At 38.0% G+C, this 27,046-nt stretch overlaps 1 protein-coding gene across 10 annotated transcripts in view; it reads right to left on the bottom strand.

Moving 5' to 3' along the window:
• FNDC3A (fibronectin type III domain containing 3A) overlaps window positions 1-27,046 on the bottom strand; it is a 123,413-nt gene that overhangs the window by 79,630 nt on the left and 16,737 nt on the right. For 9 of the 10 annotated variants that reach the window (XM_054211432.1, XM_054211442.1, XM_054211412.1 and 6 more), the window contains 2 exons: window positions 24,552-24,681; window positions 536-611 (listed from right to left, as the gene is read on the bottom strand). In XM_054211432.1, the coding sequence (XP_054067407.1) occupies window positions 536-611; window positions 24,552-24,653 (178 nt within the window). In that variant the 5' untranslated portion in view covers window positions 24,654-24,681. Of the gene's footprint in view, window positions 1-535; window positions 612-24,551; window positions 24,682-27,046 lie in introns of those variants that run through there. The other variant, XM_054211521.1, reaches the window with a different exon arrangement.

Consider the following 27,046-nt stretch of genomic DNA (forward strand, 5'->3'; position numbering starts at 1 on the left):
CAACATCCAAAATGACTATTTATTGCAGGCAGGGATACTACACTTAGATAAAGCATTTGTATTTTGAAGCTACACTTGCTAGAACTCGGAAAGGACACAATTTGGCCCCTAGAGATAATGAAAAACTAGTAGTGGGATAACAGACAGCTACTGTTGAGACGGGAAAACAATGACACATGACAGCAAAGAATAAAATACTCAAACCAAATTAACAACTGTAGCTTTTAGTTTGAGGTCTGTATAATAAATGAGGTTAGTCAAAAGTTGCTACAACAGCAGTTCCCTGTTTGCTTTGCAAACTGAAAATATTTCCCCCCTTCTCCTCCCCAAGAAGTTTAATTTTATCTAATGTAAGAAAAAGTACTCTATAGCAGTGAAACCTAAATCCAACGATTGTTTGCACCAAATCTTTTTGGTCTTTAAACTGCTCTTGTATTTAAAATAATTTCTGTCAATCTTTTACTTTCAACACCACAAATGGCCTTTTATCCTGATGCAGACTCAGGAAATATTAAAATAAATTTATCAGCTTTACCTGTAATGCACTGAAACTGTCCATCTTCTCTTCTTATTGTAAATGCTTCCCCTGGATTAACTTGCACAAGAATAACCTTAAAAATAAAAGAGTGTTTACAACCATTACACAGGTATACGTTATAGAAGTCTGGTACGTGCAAAAAAAAAAAAAAGTAAGTTTTACTGGGAAAAAACCAACTTTTTTTCCTCATTGGTAAATACATTATTTTTCACTTCACACTACTTGCTGCCTTCATTCCACAAAAAAAAAAAAAAAAAAAGCAATAAGAGCAAGAACAAGTACAGATATTTTTAAACAAACATTTTTCAAAGAACCAAGAGAATACCAACTCAGTAAAACAGTACCTGTACAAATTTTATTTTCTTGACTGCTTAGCATATTAAAAAGCTGTATGTACAGCTTAAATTATTTCAACAAATTACCTTAACTTCAACATTAATCAAACCATTACATAAAGTTTCAGAAGGAAGCCTAGAATTCTCAGTGTTTGCATTTTCATCATAACCGCTTGGCAAACAGTTTTCAACATAAGGGAAATATTGTGTCATTTCCTTCTTCACATGATCCGAGCATGTTTGTACATTCATTAATGATAAAACATTATTAGAAGTCATGACAAAGTAGGTGGACCAGATGCACAGCATGAAACAATATGTATAGTTTAATTTGTGGAAAGATGTTTATCCTAATTTTGTAAACCCAACCAATGCAAAATTGATAGCAAGGAACAGTTACGAGCCAAAATAAACAGAGGAAGTCTGACATGTACCAAAGCTGAAGCCCGCTACCATTTTAGACTTCTGTGTTTTCATTTGAAACCTGACTTTCTGTGAGAGAACAAGTTTGTAACCACGAAGAACAGAACTAAAATTATGAACAAAGGTTAAAAAAAAACAGAAAAGCAGGTGCATTTCATAATTTCCTTTCTGGACACATCTTTCCTCCATCTCACTTGTACACGTCTAAATAGAGTGTATGTCCTCCTCCTGGTGTGAATCAGACCCAGACAGGTCTTTATATACATAACTCTTCAATATTATGGCCAAAAATTTACTGTGTTAAATTGCTAAAAGAAAATAAAATTGGTCTTGTTTACAAAAAAAAGAAAAAAAGAAACTTTAGTGTTACTCATTTTAGGAATACCAAAGAGAAAGGAAAGGGTGAGGAAAAGGCAAAAATCATACAAATTCCCCCCCCATCTGGTAAAGCAACTTTACAAATTAATGAAAAGATGGCCAGTTCTACCCTAACATAGCTGCAACTTCGATGAGATTTGATGGATATTTGATGGATATTTTCAAACTTGGGCCATGTGATTCAATACTGACTTAGCTCAGTTTTGAGCATGCATTTAAAAAAAATACTACTTTAAGATGCTCCATGTGGTACAGTGCTGTTACTGGAGAAAGATGTCTCCAGAAGCTTTAGGCTCTTTGAGAAAAAAATACAATGAATTATAATCACTATTTACAGTTTATCATGCTAATAATTTTTTCCAGATCTTCTAAAGTGTGTCTGAATATAAAATTCAGTAAGAGTGAGCATTCATAATATAACCTAAACTCAGAAACAACAGGATTTTAGACATGAACTTCAAATGAGACTTACAGGTCTTCAGAAAACACTGTATTGCCAGAGTTTATTATTAAGTGTTTGAAGGTAACATTTTAACAACTGGCTATCACCTTCAGAACACGACAAAGGAGAGAAATAGGAAAAAGAAACTGTAAGAACTCATCCACTCAGGCTCCCCAAGCAGGCATAACTTTTTGAAGACATATTTAATTGATTTACTTTCTCCTCTCTGCTACAACTGAAAGTTTTCGCTTGAAATTTAGACTGGAATGAAAGTACATAAAAGCTTCGGAGTACATGAGAAGGTCTTTCCATCTCTTACGCGTGGGTTGGATAACCATATTTGCACAAGTCTTTTGGCTGATTTAGTATGCCCTAACTCCTGGGAGGAGCCATTCTGGCTGCTCTTGACATGTCAATCTGTACAATTTTCAGCTCAATATTCTCGGTCTCCACCATATAAACTATGAGACACAGAAAAGCTGCAAAGCCCTCAAGTTTTAGGGCAATGGTTGGTATGATTTCCTTGATTCCTACTTTTAAAGTAACAGGGAGTGGGGCGTGACTGGTATTCCTGTGTCGTTCCCATTTTTTCCTGTGTCAGTGCCTGATGTTGGTAACCTGGGTAATAACGTTACCTTGGGAACCTGAGGGTTTTCCTCCTCCAGACCTCTGCTGCAGAACATTGAAAGTGGAGGCTCCAGCTGGCAGAGTGGATCTGAGCATGGCAATACACAAGCTGGCCCAACTGCAACAAGTGGGCCCTATGCCTCCTGATTTTCTTTTGTAGCGGTTTCTCCTGTGTGAGAATCTTTGTTGTTGGCCGCTAGTCTAAGAAGGTGAAAGGCTCCGCATGCCAACCATGGTGTAACAGAGTGAGATGGGGCATTGCTCAGCAGTGGAGCTGTGCCACGAAGCAACAGGTCTCTTGATGGAGTCCAGCATCACACTGACACTCAGGATGTCATTAGATTTTTCACATCTCTGAGGACATCTGACTTCCACTCAAAAGGGTGGGGAGACTCACCGACTTAATGCAATTTAATTACATACTCAATTCCCAGGAAGAAATACAGCCGTTTTGTCTACTTGATGCCTGACTGTACATTTATTTCACCAGCTCCCACTTTCAGCCTTGCTGTTATGTTGTGCATTCACATTTGTATTTTACAACTGTTCCAAGATAGGCTGTATTTGGTGCTAAGCGTGCCAAAAGAGAGTCTGAATCAGGACTGAAGTAATTTCAGAAGTTTCAAAAACTGCTGGCTTTCAGAAGCCTTTGTGTTGGGATAACGTGTGTCAATGTGACCAGCACTGTTTGCTGGACCTGCCTTATTACTGCTGAACCCCAATGGAGTAATCACTGCTTTAAAGAGGACATTTTTGACACTCACCACTTCAGTAGATGCAATTTGAAATAACAAAAATTAAAGCTATGCGCACAGAGAGACACTGACACTTTTCTGGTCAGAAGAGATATTACCAAAGACACACCATCACTCACAGGGATTCCCTCTTGTCCAATAAAAGTCTGCTGCACATAATCAAAGCCACAACAAAACATCTCTAAAGGAAAAGGTAACATGGATCTTTCACAACATCACACGTCAGGCAAATAAAATCTAAAGGTTGCTTAGTATTTATAGTTCTTTCATGTCATTCCAGGTGGCCTTCTACAGGCTTGCACATCTCATTGTCCAACATGCTACTTCATGAACCCTGACATCAGTACTTATGAAAACCAAGGGCCTTGTCTTTTATACTGAATATTCTAGACCTCAATCTCCTTCCTCTTCTGGGCAAAACATTCATGTCGGCTGGAACTAAGTGAAAAGCTCTGGAAAAATCTGATGGTTTGGCCTCTCTTCCCATATCTCAATCTTTTTGTGACAAATCCTGTTGCTTTCTCACAGCATCTCAAGCTCTGCTACCCAAAGGCTAGCGTGCATTATTCTATCCTGATTTCCATTGCCTGCTCCTCTAAGATAATTATGATAATCTGAAAAAACTCATTTGTGATGTGTCAATCTCAGTGGGAGGCATGTTTAACAGAGCCACTTTTCAAATGCCATTTCTCTTTTTATATCAACAAAAGATTAATTAAGGACTTCACAAGCTTAACAAAAGAATGTGAACTTAAGACACTGAGGCCTTGATACAAGCTCAAGAATCCTACAAACGCTTTTAAAGCATGACCAATATAACAGAATGTAATAAAACTTAAAAGTGTAATTTCTCAATGCTAACAACTTTGACTTAACATATTTTTGTCTCAAGTTCAAAATATGTCACGGCATTGCTATTAAGAAATGGAAGTATTATTTGTGTCATTTTCACTGGAACTATAAATTGTTTCCTTTAAACAGTTATTTAACGATGATCTACATGACCTCAATACAGTTTCTGATGAAAAACAGTACAGAATCACTTTCCAGAGAATAGCATATAAGTTGACAATACAAGACTGCAGCTATACAATTATCCTAAAAATGGTTCTTGCATAAACAAAACAAAATTACCAGCCCATATGACTAAAGTTTGAAATACCAAAAACACAGTTGCCAGAGACTGTCAGTTTTAACAGTTAAATTTCATACTTTTCAATGGTACTTAATTTATTCTACAAAAGATATCTTAGAAGATAAACCCAGATCAAATGAACAACATACTAAGCTTTGTAATACTTTAATTAAATAGATGTGGATTAGAGAGGTTTCTTCTTAGCACAATATTAAAAGCAAAATCCACCCTAAAAACATAGAAAGGCATTGCAACAAAGAATAGTATTATTTAAACCCACATCTTAGCATGGAATCCTTGACTTTTTCCCTGATTTTAAAACTTTTACTTCGCTGCCCATCCACCGTCACTTCAAGATACGTAGCCCGGATTGGCAAAGACCAGCTTCCTAACAACACTGAATCATGCTACATATTAGAAAGCTCAACAGGTTTTTCCTGAAATTGCTGTTTAAACTCGGGCAGCTGCTCAAGCCAAATAAAAACATAAGAAATGTCCTCATGGTCTGGGTCAGCAGGCCAGGTCAGGACTCCATCTAGCCCAGTACTTTGTCTCCAATATATCAATCAGAAATGCTATTTAGGAGAGAGCAAGTGAGCCAGGCTACTTTCTGCAGTCCATCTCTGTCATTGTCCACAAATTTGCCTAAATTCTTTGCGTTCACATACACTTTGAATTGCCCCCACAACCTCCTACGGCAGCAAGTTCCTGCAATTCACCTTTTAGCCATTTAAAAACCGCCTCCTACTAGTTAAGTGTCCCATAGTTCCTGTGCTACGGGATTTGCTGAACAACAGTTCCGAGTAAATTTCATGCACCTCCTTCATTATTTTTTAAGCCTGAGCAATTTCCCCCTCTGAGGAGTCCTAATACTTCTAATCTCTCCTAGGAGAACTGCTTCATCCCCTTGGCCACATCAGTGGTACCTAAAACCATATCTGTATTAGCAAAGCAAGCAGTGCTCAGGAACATCACCCGGGATGTTATAGTACTCCTGAGCACAACATGGGCCGGTGTCAACGAGCAGTCTTCTCCCAGACAATACTGGAAACTATTCCAGAGACCACTCTTAACAGGCAGCCTGCACACAGACGCTCTTTCTGGAGGAACAGCTAACTTACTCGAGCAGACTTGTTCCACATGACACTTAGCCTCAGTCTCTAGGAACATGCTTGTGCACACTTAAATTACTAACATATAAACGCTGCCCAACAGTAGCCTCAAGAAGCATTACTATGTTTTGCCTTTTCAATGGCCAGTTAAGGGGTAGCCTCTTAATTAGCTTTGAAAATCTATTCTTCACCTGAATCATAATTTGAGCTGGTCTTATATGATAAATACACTCTTAAAATACAACAATTCTATATAAAACTATTTTATAATATTTCTCTCCCTGAAGAATTCCAAATTAAAATATAACTTTATTGTAGCTGAAGTAGTATGAGCACATCCCACAGAGACATGCAACATTGACCTGGACATACTACTATCAATAGATATAATAACTTCACAATAATTTGATCTGAAGATCTCGTATATGATTTAGCTTTAATACATCAGTGTGAGTAGGATGAGAAAGTATTCTGATTTTGCATCTAAAGAATCAAAGGCAGTATGAACGTTCAAAGAGGAAAACACTCAATGTTTCTTATTTCTATTCAGTAAACTCTTAACTATCTGCGAGAGAAACTACAGGATGTTTCTGCAGACTCAACCAGGAAAGGAGCTGAATGTTTTTTCAAGTCTTACAGCTTATTTCTAACACTGAAGAAATGAAATTTATTTAAAATGGATGGAGTCAGAAAAAAAATTATAAGACTAAGAACACAAACAACAGAGGGTAGAAGGGAAATCATGGAATCACGGAATCTTCAGAGTTGGAAGGGACCTCTAGAGATCATCTAGTCCAACTCCCCTGCTACAGCAGGATTGCCTAAAGCACATCCCTCAGGGCTGCATCCAGGCGGGTCTTGAAAATCTCCAGAGAAGGGGACTCCACAACCTCCCTGGGCAGCCTGTTCCAGTGCTCTGTCACCCTCACCGTAAAGAAGTTTTTCCGTGTATTTGAACGGAACTTCCTATGTTCTAGCTTGTGCCCATTGCCCCTTGTCCTGTCACTGGGAACCATTGAAAAGAGCCTGGCTCCGTCCTCCTTAAACCCACCCTTTAGATACTTGTAAACATTAATCAGGTCCCCCCTCAACCTTCTCTTCTCCAAGCTAAAGAGTCCCAGCTCTTTCAGCCTTTCCTCATAAGGGAGGTGCTCCAGTCCCATAATCATCTTGGTTGCCCTACGCTGGACTCGCTCCAGTAGTTCCCTGTCCCTCTTGAACTGGCGAGCCCAAAACTGGACACAGTACTCCAGTTGTGGCCTCACCAGTGCAGAGTAGAGGGGAAGAATGACCTCCCTCGACCTACTGGCCACAGTCTTCCCTATGCAGCCCAGGATGCCATTGGCCTTCTTGGCGACAAGGGCACACTGCTGGCTCATGGATAATTTGCTGTCTACCAGGACCCCCAGGTCCTTCTCCTCAGAGCTGCTTCCCAGCATGTCCACCCCTAACCTATACTGGTGTTTGGCATTCTTCCTTCCCAGGTGCAGGACCCTACACTTGCTTTTGTTGAACCTCATTAGGTTCTTCTCTGCCCAGCTCTCCAGCCTGTCCAGGTCACGCTGGATAGCAGCATGGCCCTCTGGAGTGTCGGCCACCCCTCCCAGCTTGGTATCATCAGCAAACTTGCTGAGGATACACTTTGTCCCCTCATCTAGGTCATTAATGAATATATTGAACAAAATTGGTCCAAGTATTGACCCCTGAGGGACACCACTCGTTACAGGCCTCCAACTGGACTCTGTGCCGCTGATCACAACCCTCTGAGTTCTGTCACTCAGCCAGCTCTCGATCCACCTCACTGTCACCTCGTCTAGCCCATACTTCCTCAGCTTCCTAATGAGGATGTTATGGGAGACAGAGTCAAAAGCCTTGCTAAGGTCAAGGTAGATGACATCTACGGCTCTCCCCTCATCCAGCCAACCCGTTATAACATCATAGAAAGCTATCAGATTGGTCAGGCATGATTTGCCCTTGGTAAATCCATGCTGACCACTTCCAATAACTTCCTGTTCCTCTACGTGTTTGGAGACGACATCCAGAATGAGTCGCTCCATTACCTTCCCAGGGACAGAGGTGAGACTAACCGGCCTGTAGTTCCCTGGGTCCTCCTTCTTGCCTTTTTTGAAGATTGGAGTGATGTCAGCCTTCCTCCAGTCCTCAGGCACCTCTCCTGTTCCCCATGACTTTTCAAAGACGATGGAGAGCGGTCTAGCGATAACATCTGCCAGTTCTCTCAGCACTCGCGGGTGCATCCCGTCAGGGCCCATGGATTTATGAAGGTCCAGCTTGGCCAAGTGGTCTCTGACCCGGTCCTCCTCAACTAAGGGAAAATCTTCCTCTCTCCAGACCTTCCCCCTTGCCTCCAGGGTATTGGATGTGTGAGGGACGGCTTTATCAGTGAAGACCGAAGAAAAGAAGGCATTCAGTAACTCTGCCTTCTCTGTGTCTTCCACCACTAGGGCACCCGTCTCATTCATCAGAGTCTGTGCAAATCTGTGCAAGACAGAACTGTAGCCACCTTGACTGAGAGGACTGCTTAAAAAAAGGGCAAACTTAAGGCCAAATATTAACACTCATCTCCAGAAAGGTCTAGAAGTAACTTTTATCAGCACAAAGCAGAGGCTGCAGAAGCCAAAATAAGATTCTTAGAGGTACTTTGCCCCACCAAAAATGGTGACAGCAATATCTTTTAAAGGCAGAATGGCAATGATAAAAACGCAGCTGATTTATATTTTACTAATCCTTGTCTTTATGGATACAGAATACTTTTCTTAAGTAGTCCAACATTTTGCTTGTGCCAGACAAATACGCAGGTTAAGGTATTTCTCCATTGGAGCACTGTGAGGGACAGAATGGAATTTAAAACACAGAGCTAGCTCATCCTGCTTTGAATATGTTCTTTTGCACATTAAGGCAGGCCAAAAAGCCCATTAACTACACTGAAATAACAATTACCAACGACCCCTCCTCCTGTCACTATGATCCACACTTCTACAAGCATCTCTGCTTCCACTTCCATCCTACTAACAGAAGCGATGCATTAGCAGATTGCCAGGTTCCAAGATAATTTCAGCTAGCTGACGGGAAAGAAAGGCAGCATCAAACTTGTGGCATCACAAATGCGTATTCACATTACAACACGCAAGGAAAAGTTTTCCCAAAGCTCTTGGTCACACAAAAAAAATAATGACGAACTATAAATAGGCTTGCACAATTAATGGCTGTTCTCCATCAGGTGGTTCGTAAGCAAGATCAAAATAAAGTCTATGGACATTATTGTGAAGTACCAATGCCAAAATTGGATTCATCATGATAAGGGCCCTAGATGGGGTGAAAGACTATCAGAGCAGGAAAACAAAAAAGCTTAGGACTAATTCACAAGCGTGCCACTTCACTGTTTTAAGGCAACACCTTTCCATAGCAGAAACTGTAAATACAATTAGAAGTTCCAAACTATTTCTGTCCCTATGAAGGGGAAAAAAGCCACTAAGTAAAACCTGAAATAGGTCAATGAGCTCTAAAAAACTAACTTAATAAAAAATGTCTCATAGCAAGTTTGACACATTTTTCTTCTTTTGCTCACCATTACTCATGTACAAAAGCAGCGCTCTGAGTAAAACCCAAAGGCTAAAGAATAAGGCTTCCTCCCCAGCTACACACATGTGGACAACACAGCCAGCCAAAACACAGTGTCTCAAAAATATTTTGCCACTTCTATCAAATACACATATGCAGTGGATCTGTAAGGCAAGAGATTTTATTTGAAAAAATACATATGCAAATATCATTGCTAATATATCATATACACAGAGATAATATTTTTAATTTATTTTTTAGGTTCTAGAAGTTTAAATTTAGTCTGAAGTAAAAAACCCTCATCTAAACAACAAATTATTATGTCTAGACCTATACTAGATGATCTTTCACACAGGCACAAACCGAAACGAATCCAGAATTAAGACAGTTGCTAACCTTCTCCTCCACCCTTGTCCATAAAGGTATAAAGACCTACCTAATTTGGCGAAATTTTTCCAGATGAGATTTGAATAAGGTTTATGGAAGAGAGTTTAGTTTATTCTTCCCACATAAGGATGATCCAAGTATTATACATTGAAAGCTGCAGTTCAAATAAAACCTGTATTTCTAAAAGGACAAGACTGACTGAAATACAGTTTCTAACTCTTCTAAGCCAACACAAACAGCAAGAGATTCAATTCAGATACAGTAAAATTTTGTTTACTAGTTTGGTATTCACAGCCACATTTTCAAGTCTTTTGCAGCAGGTAACAAATTGCGTTGCCCAAAGAAATGGTTTTAGACCTAAAAGCTTCTCTGTCTGTAGAAAAAGTTGTTAGCTATTGAATACACACCATCATTTAAAAAAATTCCCTTTTCCTAATACCTATGGGTTTATTTCTAACCAGCAGAGTCTTAGCTGAAAGAATGACACTATCATTTCAGAGTTACTGGGATACCAGGGAAATATTTTTGTATTTGCATTGAAGAAAAATCTACTGACGTCAGGGTCTCTTATGTCTCTCCAAAACATTTAGCTCTCAAACGCATCCTTCAGTAACAAGGACTATCAGCCTTCTGAAGGTGAAAAGAAAAAGGTTACATTTTTTTTAATCCTGACTGAGGCTAAAGAAACCAAAACACATTAAATACTTTGTGTCATGCGTGAAGTTGCGGGATAAACCCAGGTGAGAACTGTCACTCTGCTCTCTCCACAGGCTCGCACTGCCTACTGCCACCAAGGCAAGAAAACCAAAGGAACCGGATTGAATTTCAGTGTAAAGGGATTTTTGGAATCCTTCCCTCTCACCAGCCACCCCCCACCTCCCACCAAAGGGCAATGGAACTGAATGAGTTACTTGGTATCTTCCTCTAAAAGTAGTCAGTTACGCTTCGTGAATTTACATATTTTTCAGAATGAGTGAAATCTGGGACAAATTTCCAACCAAGATAAAAGCCTCTAAATATATGTAGCAAGAATATAACTGATCTACCACTAAATACATCATAACAAAACAAAACAAAGCAATCTTTTAGCAGCAAAGTCAATTCATAGTCTGGTATACACATTAAAATAACAAAAAATGTGGGGAATTAAGAAAGCAAGAAGAAAGTGGGGGGAAAAAGCTAGGATACGTTACATTAATTTTACCCATTGCTAAAATCATATACAATATGAAGAAGTAAGAGCATGTTATATTACAAATGTGGTTAAAACATACGAAATAACATAGTAAGAGACTGTTCTTGTACAAGAGAGTACAAATGGGAGCAAAACAGTACTACTGAAGAGCACAGTTCTGTTTTTCTGTCATTATGGAGTGGGTTTTGGGGATGTGTGTGTTTTTTGGGGTTGTAGGGTGTTTTGGTTTTTTCCTCCAAATGAACTTCCTAGAAAGCAAGAGGGTAAAGTGTTCCAAAACATTTCGCTGGACCTCTAAAACCATAATTTAAAGAGAATCAAATCACAATCCATTTCTACACTAGCAGAAACAATGTTCTTTTTTGAGATATTTTAATAGTAAAGAGACAAGACCTTCAGGATTGGTTTGTTCCTTTTTTTTTTTTAATTTTGTTTCTTATTAATCTGAAAACATCTGTATTTAGCATTATATGGTTATAGGTGCTGAGTCAGTAGCAAATGATTGTCAGCAAAAATCACAAATAATGAAAGACTATGAAAGTCATATTTCTAGATGCTCTAGCAATATAATTAACATTTTAAAAAAAGACAGCAGTGGTTTGTCTAAAAATACTGCAACTGAAATTAGCTCAGCAGTACTGACGAGAAGTATTTTTAGTCAAAAAGGCAAAAATAAATTCATTTTTGAACATCTAACAATTTAGGAAAACACTGTAGCCAATGTTTTTGGTCATTCTGACTTCAAAAATTTTTAAAACACTCAACTAAAGCTGTTAAGGGGGGTTACAGCCAAGCCTTTTGTAAGATGTACACTGTATCTTTAACCGTCTGTCTGCAACAAGATTAAAAAAGGGTGTATTTCTGGAAAAGGGTGAATATAATACAACACAACTTCCAGGCAGAGACACATTTATGCTCTGTCATTAGGGCATATATTCAGAACAATTACATTTTTCTCCACTAATAGCTCCAATCAAGATGTTAATTAGTGACATGCTTTATCTCGCAACCCATTTCAAAAGCCTTAGCACTTTGACTTACTGTTGCTCGCATCCTTTTATTTCTCTCATTCAACTGGTGCTACACAGTGACAAAGGATGAAGGAAGATTCAACAGGCACCACTCCAGCTGCTCCAATCTGTTCCATTCACTTAATACTGAGGTAATCTTCGGCGATGTGCTGAGCACTGCCTCCCCCTTCTTTTAACAGGGCACCTTAACCTAAACGCCACGCCGGAGGGTCTCCCTTTACCTTCCTCTATAGCTGTGCATCCACAAAGCATGTGGAGGCAGGATGTGAAAGGTAGGGATCAATTAACAATATAGTCAGCAATACCTACCTCAAGCCTTCCTTCCTATCAAATTAGCCAACGTACAGTGAGCTTCCTGCTGTACACGAATGTATCATGTCACCATAGCAACTAAATCAACAAATAGCTGCTGCAGCATCTGCTTCTGGATCATCTAACGTCAGTCAACAGAAGGTTCAGGTTTAAGAGAACAAAGCTTCCAAATATATGCCATTTTATAACTGCATTTTTAATTTAGCCTCCCGATTCCCAGATAGGATATACTAGCTCGGAACGAACCAACGTCTGACTTTATACTTGAATCTATGATGCAGCTCATGACTTCAGCTTGCAAATAAGCCAGAAAGGAGGGAGGAAGAAAAAAACCACCAACATTTTCTAACAGAATAAAAAAACCACAGTTAAGAAATAATCAACTGGATTCTGCTGCACTTTTTCCTAAGTATCGTGTTACTCTATACTGTGCATTTATTAGGTACATTTAGAGGCATGAAAAGAAAGAAGTGTGTTTCACAATTGTTCTTTATAATTTACATATATGTCTGCCCTAAATAACACCATAACCAGAAATACCTTTTATTAGACGTTAATATTTAAGACATTTCAGATGCCTGACAACGATGGTTTCCCTCTATTAGTCTCCATGAAAGAGCTGAACTGAAAACATCCAGTATCTGTTTCTGGCAATCTCACATCTGTGGTCTTTAATCCCAATAACAGCAGGGGCCCACTGGCATACCCTCACCTGTGGGAAGAGGGCTACGTAGGGCAAAACATAGCTTCCCTCCCTTCTTGTGAGAAATTACTTCATATACCACATATGCATGATTCTGGTTTAAGTCCTAACCCAAGACGACAAGATATATGAAACTGCTGTGTAACAGCTTGGTAGCTGGCATGGGACAACATGAGATTACTGATTAAATGTTGCCTGAGGCATAAAAAAAAAATCAGAAATTACTTAGAAATTGGACAGTAATGTCTTCAAAGGTAATAAGCAAGTGTACATACACACTTTTACATAAAGGGCTCACACCTACAGCCTACTTATAACAAAAAAGTAGCTTTCTGCTATTTTAAGTTCAAGTCATATTCCTAACATTTGATCAGCGTGAAATTCTTTACGAAGTAAAAGCTTTCTAGGCTCAAGGCAGCAGTTATTCATATCCAGTATCATTTTATTATTGAAAAAATTTATTTTTCAAAGTGGCTGTTTTTCCACCTATGTACAGTCTTTTGTTATAAGGAAAATCATTACATCTAGGCTGGCTCCAGAGTGTGCTCCAGTGAACAGGGAAGACTGGACACAGGCTCAAGAGGCTAACTCAGGCTTGCTGTGATTTGTGGGTTTGTCACCTCACCTATGCCAGATTTTCCCAGTTTGTAGGACTAGTACAACAGTGTTTGTATGTCCCTAAAAGCTACTGATCAAAGAACACTGCAAGACTTGAGTGTTGTTATTCATTAGCGGCACAGGAATTGCCAGATGGAATCACATCTGTGGTCCAGCTAAGGTGATGTCAGTTACAAATGCGGCACAAGTCGCTTTGCCATTGACTGTGTGTTCAAAATCTGCTGTTCATATCATAATGATGCTAATGAAGCTACAAGCTACTCTTTTCCACAATCAAACCCACTAACAGTTAGAAAATGGATTAAATGGAAAAATGCAGGAGATCTAAATAACAGGTATTACGGACAGCATAAGATTATTAAATAGGAACAGCTGACACATCAGTAATAAAAGCTAAATTAAAACAGTGTCTTAAGCCTCTGGCAATTTAAAACAATTTAAGAATTTCATGGATGTGAAGAATGTTATTTCCAACTAACTCTTTCTTAAAGTCATCTTTCTTAAGATTTTTGTATCTCTGTCTTCTTTCGGACTTCTAAAGGACTTCTTCCCTCCCCATTTATATTGGCTAGTAACCAGTAAAGAGATACCATTTCTATGGTATCTATAAGGATATTAGAATTAATGCTAGAATTTTCTTTTTTTTGCCTTAAGTTATCTTCTGGTTTTTAGTATGAATAATAGAAGAAAAACAGGCTTCTTGTCATTATTTTAAGTGTCCTATAGACATTGATCTTTGTCTAAGTAACACAATGCAACACTCAACACAAAGTTCTAAAATCTTCTATTTTCCCCCAAATTTATTTGAGCAAATTGCAATTTACAGGTTTCCCACAACTATACAATTCTCTACCCTAGCACCTGCTAATACTAACTGATAATCTAGAGGGATCTAACTGCTCCATATGTGGAGATTAACACTTTCCTAATGAAGAACAGAAAAGATCTGGGTAGTAAAGGCCATGAACAAAGCTTTGTTTTCAGGACTAGGCATGAAAACCACACAGAATTAAGTAAATGTTACCTAATACGTTGCAGTTAACAATTTACACACTCAGGATTTTGAAAAAACAAACACAATCCAAACTATTTCATCTTAGACAAGTAGTAGCACCATGTACTGAAGAAAGCAAGAAAGAACCCGTCTTTTCAGTGACATGCTCCTGAGGCCTATGTATATTTTCCGAAGAGAGAGCAAGCAACTCTGCGGCATTTTTCTAAAAGGCAGCTGACAGATAATAAAATCAGCAAACATTTCATCTTTAACCACTGCTACAAGATACTGCCAGCACCACTGAATGCAGTAAGACAACAGAACATCCCTAGAAGCAAGCTGGAAACAGGGAGGTTGGAAAGATGACTAGACTGTTCAGTGGCACTTTCACCGCTTTTTGTAGAAAGGCAGGTTGGAAAGATCTGAGAACCGGTGATTTTTTTTTAATTTTAGCAAATATATTGATTTTATTTATGAAAAGGTTTTTTAAAATTCTTACTGTACTCATGTTTCCCCCCCTACTCTTCTTGTAAAAGATGATCAGTAGAAAGCTGATCACCAGAGGGACAGGGAAAGGAAAAAAAAAAAAAGAAAAAAAAAAAAGAAAGGATGGTTTGGAGCCTTGTTTTGTAAAAATACAAAGTTTTCTGAAAATAATCAGTAAAAGATAAGTGTTAAAATCTGCATCTAATGTCACTGATAAATGTTCAAGACTTATTAGCGTCCACATACAACAGCATAAATCAGTGTATTTTCCATTAGTGCGTCTGTCTCATTCTTTATTATTCAAAAATACTTACAATTTTGATCTACGCGTTTCTGCTTTGTCTCTTTTCTTTTGCATTCTCAATTCTCACAGCTTGGCTAAACAAAGTTTTACTTGTTTCATTTACAGCAAACCCAATCTGTTTCATTAGCATTGACACAGTCTGTGGTTAGCACAGAAAATTTGCTGCTTAAAATAATCCCACTATTACATCTTTATATCAGTAAAAGTATAAACATAAGAGTACCAGAAGTGTTTAAAAGAATTTGGATAATGCAACAGACAAACATTTGTGCTTCAAAGTTTTAAACTAATCCTGGTTTACAGGGAATTAGAAGGAAGCAGTGTTAGGGGCAGTCACTGAACTCTGGAAGTTTCTGAGGCATCTGGTCCCGGCCAGTGGTCAGACAAATCAAACTACAAATAAAAACTGGAAGACTTCAGTCAGATTACTCTCATCTCATGACACCTTGTTGTTTGAAGTCCACAGGACTTCAGCGTTACAACACTAAGCAAAACCGGCTAAGACAGAGCTCGTACTGCAGAGCAAAGTGGTATCAAGGGCTAAGCTTTCAGCTACTACTTTGCAGGGGCTAGTCCCCTTAGTAAGCGCTTTCCTTCATCAGTTTGCGTATCTGCAACAGTCAAAAAAAAAAAAAAAAAACAAAAACAAACAACCCAAAAAACAAACAGGGAGTGAACTTTCCTTTAAGTTGTACCTAGATGCACTGAAAGACAGAAGACCGCCAATTTAATTTTGAAAAACTCGGTAATTTAACAAAGATTGTTTGAAGTGAAAATTACAATTAAAAAAAACCCAAATTCCCAGTTGCTTAAGATGCTACTAAATGTTGAGAGAATCAAAAAAAACTTATTTCTAAAAAATAAAAAAATAATCTGAAAGTGCTGTATAGTGCTACACGTGGCACTGTTCAAAGAAAGCCAGGCACTTTGAAGATTTTTGATCTGATTCATAACAGGTTTTTAGATATTGTATTTAAAATAAGTTAAACAAAAAAATCTTCTCTTCCTGTATTTATCTTGCCTTCTTCACAACACTTGTGGAATCAAAACACCCTTGCAATTATTTCAACTGAGCATCAAAACTGAAGACTCTTTTCAGCTGTACTTCAACTGTATGTACTTTGCAATTCCCACGCTTTGGCTGTAAGCTGTACCAGCAGTTGCCATGTAAAATATTTTATGTTGAATAGGTATTATTTGGCATTTCCCTATGCAAAAAAAACCAAACCAAACCAAAAACCAAAAAAACCTCAAACTTGTGAAGACTGCCTACTTCCAGTCTCTAAATCTGTTCTGAAGATCTTAATGCTGAGAAGAGGGGAAGAATTAGTTTGCTGGTTAGAACACATCTGAAACAAGCTGAACAGCATTGACATTGTTAGAGAGTTTTGCTAGTATTTTCCTTCCTACCTAGTGATAAATAAAATAAAAAAAAATTAAAAAAAAAAAATCTTACAAACGTTATGAAAGCTAGCCAAGATGAAGAAAGCGAGGTGGAGAGTTAACAGATTTGCTAATGATTATGCAACTCAATGGCACTTTTCTTAGAAGAATTTCTTTGTCAGTAATATCTGGACATGTCTGTACCACGTCTGAAAGGGTGTGCGATGAGTTAGGCATTCACCAAGAAACAATACACAACATTATAAAGCGGTCATGATCAACCTTTGGCCTAACAGCTGAATAGAGAATTTTATATTTCCCAACATTGCTTCTGACAGCTCAGATTCCTGTTTGGTGATATAGCAAGTTAAAAGCCCATAATATTTAAGACTGATGGATGTGTCTTTAACATTTCTACCTTAAATAGAGCACAAAAGGAAGGGACAAAGAACTGTATTCTCTAGTTATTCAAAATAGCATTTCTCTAAAAGAAAAACCACATTAGAATTCTAGGAGTTTCAATAGCGCTTCTAAAGTAGTCTTTTTCCCCCCTGACAAAGTTCCCTATACGCTCAGCTTTGTGCAAATCTGGGTATTGCTATATATCAGAACGCTGTATGACAACACAAACCTGAGCTAGAAGAGAAAAGAAAGGCTACGTCCTCAATTTGATAGGGTTGGGAAGGCTCGTCAGTACTGGACCAAGGGCTTGGGGAGAGAAATCTCTACAACCCCAAGCCTTTCTCATGTATTTCTCACATATTTTCTCCTCTACTTCCAAAAAGAAAGTGAGAACAATTACAGCCAATGGCCCTTTTTGCTATGGTGTGTAAATCCGAGGCTATCTCTTCCTGGAGAATGTCATTCCATCTGCTCTATAAAGTGTATAATTCTGTAACATGCAGAGGGTTAGGTGGACTTTGCCCAGTGATAAAGAAACTTCTCCATCACCAGGGGACAAAAAACAGGCTTCAGATAGCAGGGGATGTACTTCTGATTATTTGTTTGCAAAGTGTGTAATTCTCACATATTTTAAGAGTGGAGCTTCTGTAGTTAATAATATAACTTTGCAGAGCAGTTACATTTTTGTCAAAACTTAGAGATATTACAATAGCTGTCTTCTGAGGAAACATACGGAAGCAATAAAGGTGACTTTGTAAGTCTTGGACTCTGGCATTCAGGTCCTAGCTTACTGAGCGTTAAGTGTCCCACAACACAGAGAAGAGGAGAGAAGGGGACCAGGAAACATGCCCGAGTCCAGGACACTACATGGACATAACTCTACCCTTCCAAACCTTAGCAATAGAGGAGCACACAGACTCGGGAACCAGGCCCACTCGCAACAGACTGCAGAGAGGAACTGAGCTATCCCAGCGCTTATAGCTCCAGGCAACTCGTGCCTCCTCACCTCATTAAAAAAAAAAAAAAAAACCAAACAAAAAAACCCCACCAAACCATACAGATCTTTAGTCACCTTCCTAAAACATGAAAACCGTCATCTTCCTGACATGCTTATTTCTCCCCATTGACTATATCAGCAACCTACAGTGACTAACTGACTTTAAATCTGATTTTCACATGTCATCCAATTATCCCAAATGTCAGTTTCTGAAGAGATTCATTCAACTGGGGAAATCTTGCCTCAAACATCTTGGGAGGAATCTACTGTATCAGAGACCAAAATTTATCTAGGAGTCATATCACACAAATGAAAACAGACATTTTAGAGAGAAAAAGGAGGATTACTCAGAGAAGTTTTATAAGGGTACTTCATTCCATGAGTTTTCATACTGAATACAAGTTGGAAAATCTACAAACTACACAGCCTTCACTCTTGTTTCCACGTTTGTTTATTTATAAATATATATATATGGATGCTAACATAAATTGTGTGATAAATCGGATGCTGCTTTCTGCTAACGAAAAGCAGTATAGTACTTATACATAACTATACACCAAAGAATTTTGAATCTTCACTTTCTGCTGAGGATGATGGCTGCTCCTAGGAAATTCAAACCAAGCTTTCAACGCATCTGTAATCAAGGATACAGATTAAATACATTAGAGAAAGTTCTGATCTCAAAGACCAAATAAAAATTTACACTTAACCAAGACAAAACTTCATTCTTCCTGACCAAAAAATACTATTAATTCAGATACAAAAAGGATGTAATTACCTTGAGGCATCAAAGCTCACATCCTCATAGCTTTCTTTTTTGTGGTGGTGTTTTTTAAAAAAATCATAGCCATCAACCAGTTAAAAACTTTTAAGGAAAAGTTATTTTATATACAGAATGTCCCATATAAATTTGATTATGTATTTTCCAGTGATGGTTGCTACACAAAAGCACTCATCAATCCTGGAAAAAGTACAGCTTGATAATCAGCTTCCGTAAGCCAGCACTGCTTACACACAGAAGCTGGCTGTTCCAGTGAACACATTTCTGGTGCGCTTCAATGCTATGAAGTCACTGAAGGATGGAAGAATAATTGTCAACTAAAACAAACTTTAATGAATCTCCAAAAGGAAAAGTTAGATGCATCTGCTAATTCAATAGAGCCAAAGGGGAAGTAAAAAAAACCCAAACAAACCCAAAAACAAAATACACAAGAAAAACCAACCAACAGAGACAGAAGCAGCCATGCATATACTCTGTACTCTTTAAAATCAAAACACAGATAAAGGAAAGGAAAACAGCACAATATGTAAAGCAGTGAGAACAGTTATATCAGCGTATGTTGTTAAACTACTTTTAACATGGATTTTTTTTTTGTGTAGAGGGAAAGATCATGAAACATATGCAGTTCTAGGCTTGATTTTCAGCAGCAAGGCAAAACCAAAGCAAGCTGGAACTTGATAGTGTACCATATGCTTTTCAGAAACAGAAGTGTCAGAACTAAAACTACGGAAAAGCATTTAGTAATCTAGTTTACATCTTCACCATTACATTTCTGCTGTGACTCCATGTACGTAAACAATCTGAAATGCAAAAAAGGGGATTCTCAGAATTATTTCCTTTGTTTTTTTAGCCATCTATTAGTCTGCTGATTGGAGACTTCCTCCTATGATAACACATTAATCATAACTTTAAGATCAGAGGTATGATTATTTAAAGAAGAAATTGGTTTTAGAAATACTGCCTTGTAGATTTGATGCTAAATGTCTACTTCAGTTCAAAGAATTTGCACTTAAACTCACACACAGTATGTATATACACACACAGACACATACCACATATATATACACACACAGTGGGATTTTTTGAAAATCCACTAAGCATCCAAACTTCTGAATAAAGCTTAGAGGACAAGCAACCAGCTTGCCAAGCCAGAAGTATTACTTTACACCTTGCTCAGAAATAAAGTTGACTGAAGGTCAAACACTATGTCTCATTCTCCAAAGATAAGGAAATGCTTAACAGGCTACTTTGGGAGTGCTATCTACTTTTTTGGTATTAAAGGACACCAAGGTTATATAGGGATGTCCCACTTCACAACTATTAGCTTTAGTGGAAAGGTGCAGAGAGGGTCCAGGGTTGCTGCAAACTTGTGTCAGCAATTTACTGATTGGTCTTGGAACAGCACCGGGTGTTGTAGAAACTTTCCAAAACAATTTAACATCGGTCTAATATCAGGAAAACAAAGTGTCTGTTACGGAAAGTAGTTTGAACTCTTGCCTCCTCATTTTCCTCTCAATCATGAGTTCACCTCCCGCCACCAAATCAGGACTCACGTAACCAAACACATGCTTCCTGTCCAGCCTCGGCAGTAATCAGTAAAGCCTCACTGCAGTAGTTACCCTTACATGAAAAACTGCTGTCCTCATAACTTGTTTTCTCAGTGTCACTTGGTTTCTATCAACTCCAATGGATCTTCTCCATACTTCATCCACAACCTTACTATATCCACAACCAAGATATAAGGAGTACATTACCCACACACATTGAATACAGTGATGAGAAGGTGCAAAAGCAGCACTTCCGTGCTTGGAGAGGAAGGAGCTAACAGGCTTGGTCTTTGCTTTTGATTTTCCCCAGTTTTGTTGTATGAAACTAACAGTAGTCCCCTGTTCTGTGGGACGCAGAACGCAGCAGTCTCCCATGGCAGCACTGAGTAGCGTATGAACATCCACAGAGTTTAAACTCTCCATGTTTTCTGCCTGAACACACACATTCCTCTAACTTTGTAGATTGTTTTGTTTTAAAACATGGCGGAAAGTTACAGCTTTAACCTGATCTGACACTTCCAGTCTTTGAAGCACATGACCTTTCATCTTACCATGTTCAAATATTTGTACTGCTATTTCACATTTAAGCTGCTAGCAGAACTTCAAGTATTTGAAATAGATTATCTTGAAGATACAAACTGTTCCAGAAAAGTACTGAATGGTCTATATCCACTTGGTAACTCAGTTATGCAGTATACACAACAACTGAAGGAAGGTGGAATTGATTAAAAAAAATCCTCAGATGTTTTACAGCTCAACAAAAACTTGCAAGTTTAAGATACAGTTAACTAGTCTAACATAAGAAATACCAACATATAGACAAAATATTTAAATAAAGAATTTTCTACCAGGTTTTCAATACTTTTTTCAGTCAGAACTGATTGAAACTAATTAGAACAGCTACAGTCCAACCTACACACTATGAAGACAGAAGAAAATATACATTTATTTACATGGACAAAATAGCTCTGAATTTTGATTGTAGGAACACAATTAAGTTCTGTCAGCACTACGGATTATGTTATAGATTATGCAATCCAACACCACAACACTGTTACGAAAGAAACTGGAAAGGTAGTTTTCATATATTAAGGAAGTAACCCCTACTGAATGTATTGTAGCTAAGCAAATAAGAGACTTTCAGAAAAACAAGCAACTCCACCTTGAAGGCAAAAGTCTTCGCACTTCTTGTGGCTTCAAAGTTACAAGAAAAAAAACCAAAGAATACAATGCACAATATTCTGGTTAAAATGTTTTTCAAAAAAATAAGAAAAAGGCTCAGAATTACAACTTGTTGTACTTGATTACTTGAAAATATATACCCCTTTCATTACTGTAGCATATAGAACAAACGTAACAACTAATTGTAAGATCCTTATAAATAAACAGTGGCCTGCCTGACCTTTCTGTGTTTTAATTGGGCAACCTTGACAGAGTAAGCAGTACCTGCAATCCTGGATTTCCTATTTTCAGATATACGACGTATTTTCTACTTAGTGATGGCTTTTAAATCATCAGATGCAAAAAGGGTTTCCACTAAAGTTTCCTGCTACTGAACAAATTAATTTGCAGATTCTTCATGAGTCATGTGTCAGATGTGAAAGAAAGGACAGAAAACGAAAGTTGCAGCCTTCACTAGACATTGTGGATCACAGAACAGTAGACAACATTGTGGTATAACTGCTAGTTATCATGAAATGAAGATAGAAAGTGACTGACTTTATTGATGACTGAGAATCCGCCCAATGCCTTGTGAAGATTCTCTTATTTTATTTTTTAAAATAAACACTACCACTATCAGTTCCACTTTAGACAGTATTCTTAACTAGTAGCTTTTTTATTTTTAAATAAAAAAGGACACCTACAGCATACATGATGTTTTTCCCGTAAGAATATTAACAGAAACCCCAACAAACTCATTTCTTTGAGGAAATTCTTTGCTTGTTTTCCAGTTTTAATCTTGCTTGGCAGGAAAAAAAGACATTATTTTAATGAAAAAGTATCCCCAAAAGAACATTTAAGCTCATAACTGATTCAAAATTTTGCACCATTATGGAGTAAGCTTGACAGCACAGCTTGACAGTCTTATTTTTGGGGAAGACAGAACAAGTAACTCAGTCTCAACTATCTTCAAAAGGTCATGGTGATTAGGGGAGGTTCCCAAGTACTGGAAGAAAGCAAATGTCACCGCAATCTTCAAAAAAAGGGCAAGGAGGAGGATCCAGGAAGCTACAGGCCAGTCAACATCACCTTGAGCTCTGGGAAGATGAGCGAGCAAATCTTCCGAGAAGCCTTTTCCAAACACATTAAAGAAAAAGGTGATTGGGCGTAGTCAGTATAGATTCACAAAGGGAAAACCATGCCTGACAAACCTGGATGGCCTTCTACAATGAAACTACTATCTTGTTGAATAAGCGGAGAGCAGTAGATACTGTTTATCATGACTATAGCAAGACTTTGACACTGTCTTGCATAACATCCTCACACAGAAACTGTTGAGGTACAGACTGAACTTAGGCAGTGAGGTGAACTGAAAACTGGCTCAGAGGGTTGCGATCAGCAGTGCAAAGTCCAGCAGGAGGTCATTCACTAGGCAACCACCTCAGTGGTTATTACTGGGACAGATTATGTTTACTATTTTCTTTAACGACATGAATGATGGGACAGAGTGCACCACCAACAAGTTTGCAAGTGATACAAAGTTGTGAGGAGTGGCTGATCCACTAGACGGCTGTACTGCCAGCCAGAGGGACCTTGACAGCAGAAGAAACGCTTTGAGTGGGGGAACGCTGGACCGCATCATCTCCAGAGGTCCCTTCCAACTTCAAGGGTTCTGTGATACATCTATACGATTTTTTTAAACAATAGTAAAAAGAAAGAATATTCACAATTGGGTAAGGAAAAGAAACGGTGGTGATGTGTTTCACTTCGCATAGGCATACTTTATTTTTTGTTTGCAAGGCTTTAAAATCAAAGTTTTCAAGGCAGATCATGTAAGGAAACAATAACAGTTCTCCGCTTGCATGTTACAGATTACTACTTCTAAATGTTTTGAAAGAAGAACTGGAAGAGAAAGCAACTTTGGATATTGTTTTTTCCCTTTTTTCTAGATTGTTTTGTCCATACTTTCATTAGAGAGAGATTTGTCAGCTCTGTCTCTGTATTTAAGCTTCCTCTATATTGTGAGGATCTCACTGCAGCCCCAACCTTATATATGAATTGTTGCAATCCATTTTCCAGTCTTATTTTAGAGCTCTTTTCTGTGTTTTTACCCTAGAAATTAGCTCCTCTTCGTGATAAATAAGTATTTCTTCCGCATTAAGATCAAGCATGGGAATGGCAGACTATAAGAGACTTCCCTAGATCATCAAGTGCAGTCTCTTGCTATCACAGGCAGTGATCTCTCAATCTATTCAGATACTTCAATCCATTTAACTTAATTTTTCATTCCTTTTCTCCCATTGGAAGTCGCTGCAGAACTGTGCTTAGCTGGGGCTTAAAATATTCTTCTAGTGTTTTGCCAACGCTTCTTTCTCACTGGAGCTGACCTTTCTCAAGTGTTCTGAAACCATAATCATAAGTTTTTCTATCACCTTGTCTGGTTTTGTCTAAAAAAAAAATAAAATAATTGGGCAGACACTAACATACAAAAGCAAGTCCCACCATTAAAGATACCCAGCTGTAAGCAAGTGTCAGTCTAGAGGCCATAGAATTGTTAGCACATGTTGTGCCTGAGTTAGTAAGCTCTACCACAGGGGAGGGTTTATTAACTTTAACAAGGTCATGTGGTAATGTAAATATATAGCTTCCAAAGTAAGACTCAAGCATGGCTAGACACCTTGGCAGCTGTTTGGTCCCATCCTTCTATGAAGATGTTCTTTCACAAGACAGGTTCTCTGCTTCATAGTCCTTACAAATCTCTTCTCTGCACCAGTTCTACACCTTCGCCTCCACCTCTAAAACACATGCATAGCCAAGGCTGCACAAAAGTATTCCAGATGAAGGCTTACTATCTTTTACAGTGTCAATGATGCTGTTGGAACGAAGGAAAAAAAAAAAAAAAAGAAATATACTGAAGTTTCCTTACCTGTTGTGCTCCATCCCCACTAACAATAGGGGAAGTTAGAAGAGGGATTTCACTACTTATAATCGAAGTGGTATCCAGTAATGGTGGATGTTCTGCCATCATTGATGGTAACACTAATTCACAAGATCACCTGCAAAGAAAAGTTACTCAAATGGTTAAACTATACAAATATTTCTGAATAATCACCCCTAAAAACAGCATCAGTTAAAAAAAGATTATGAAATTAGACACCTTTTGAAAGTATGTTTCCACAACATACCAGCAATTGTATAAACTTGAAGGTTTTGCCAGCCAGTATAAGCCTTATTTACACAGAGGGCAGGTTTAGACCCCCTCTAGCGGCTGAACCTTAAAGATGATACATCACAGCCTTGGAGCTAACAATCCTGAATCTTTTACCTTTGGTTATAAATCAAAATATTTTGTCTAAGTTCAACTGTCACTGCTGAAAAAACACATACTAGAAAAAATAGGGGGCGGGGAAAAAGCATAGTTGCCTTAGAAATTACATATATAGTGTTCCTGTTTATATGAAACGGTAAAAAACTGAGATCTACAAAAAGGGACACTGGTTTGTAGGGTTTTTTTTTCTTTTTGTTTTTTTAAAATCACCAACCCAGTTTTTCTACTATTATAAATAATAAGACACTTATTTTAGGAATGACTAGTTCCTAAAAATGTTCAAGTGAGACATAAATGAATAAAAAAACCACAACAAAACTTCTGCACAATCTGACATTTCTTTACTTTTAAAGTGTATTAGACACAGAATTAAAACTGTGTCATTTTGATAACCTGTGGCCCTTTAGAAGCTTTACCAGCAGCTAAAACTTGGGAGGTGGGAAAAAGAGGTAATGCCTGCACACAAAATTATAATCCTCATAACTATACTATGAAAAAGCCCTCGCTAGCACACACTGTAAAGTTACATGAAATCTGATGACAATAAAAACAGCCACCAGGCAAAAGGCGCATGAAAAAGGTGATCCACTTCAACTCTGATGAGTGTCAAGTAACAGCGTAACAGAAAGCAAGATTCAGCCAAGAGTTCCTTTCAATTACATTAACAAGCAATAAGTAATGTGTTTTCTGATACTTTGCGTGTTAGTGCTATATGAAGACTAGACGGAAGAATTAAGACCAGAAAAGCTGAAGATTACCATTTTTCCATGCCAGAAATACATATTGCAAGTCTAACAAGCTGCTTTTGGAATTTTATTTTATTTTGTTAAAAAAAAAAAATCACTAAGTTATGCTCGTTTAGTGTACTGCTCTTAACTCCATCCCAGCCAGACTAAGTACGCTTAGCTTTTGGGTAGAGAAAAAAAAAAAAAAGAAAAAATAATTAGATCAACAAGAACTGAGAAATCGGTATTTCTTAACAAAACAACAGGTGGAAAGAATTCACTAGCGGTGAATGGTGCATTCAGAATTCCCACAAGGCAATCACATTTTGCATCTGAAAACAGAACTTAATATGAAACATAGACATAAAGATTAAGCTGAGAATAAGCTTGTACAGTATTTTTAAAGCAGAACTGCCTCTCTTAGCCAGTACTTACAGTAGCCTGGTGAAAATAAGTAGATAAAATTTTAAAGTCACACAGCCTGACAGTAATGTTACAGGTTTTTAAAGTTTTGCCTTGATCTCATCTGACTAGTGAAAGTCTACAAACACTTCTAAACTTCTAACACAGATACACTGTCCGCTCCTAAACAGAGATGCTTACTAGTTAGAGCATATAAAACTTACTTTAAATGAAGAGATACCTGATAAAATTCAAGGACTGATCAAGTCATCTTAATGACACTGACTTTGGTACCAAGTTCTAGAGATGATATGTGGTTAATTTACGAGCTGCTGTTACAGCTTACTACTCAGAAGTGTTCTCTAAAACTATCCCCATCCCATCCAGTTGACTGCTTTTACTGGTTTGCCCCTCTAAGGCAGATGTTGTTGTATATCTGCTGTGGGTTGAAATCTGTAATACAGTGCCGTCAGTACAAGACGACTAACACAGAACAAAGACTTCCCATTTTCTAGAAAATGCATTAACAAAGCACTACAAGCCCCTCACACAGCTACACATATACAGTATGATTTAGCTATTCCCATGCTGAAGGTTGTCCTATATAACTATAAAACTATGAACTTGGGAAAAAAAAGGCATTCTGAAATTATTTTAGTGATTTCATTTACTATCCTGGTCTTCTCTGCAAAGATTAAAGTTGGGGGAAAAATCCCTCTAGGTTAAAAGACTTTGAAACCTAACTGTGATTACTTAAGAATTCATCACCGCTTATGCCAAGTCATTTATACCTGCTTAGCCAGACTAATTAGTCTCTCAAGCAATGAGGACAGAGTTTTATATTCCTACCTTACTTTAAAAGCTTTCCCACTTATCAAAAAATCCTCCAGGCTACAGTCAGTCCCCACCACTTCTGCAGGTGGCAGAGGGCTGATGAAAGTTATTTGGATCATCTTTCAAGCTAGC

The sequence above is a fragment of the Rissa tridactyla genome, chromosome 1 (assembly GCF_028500815.1).
Source record: "Rissa tridactyla isolate bRisTri1 chromosome 1, bRisTri1.patW.cur.20221130, whole genome shotgun sequence".
Classification (NCBI taxonomy): domain Eukaryota; kingdom Metazoa; phylum Chordata; class Aves; order Charadriiformes; family Laridae; genus Rissa; species Rissa tridactyla.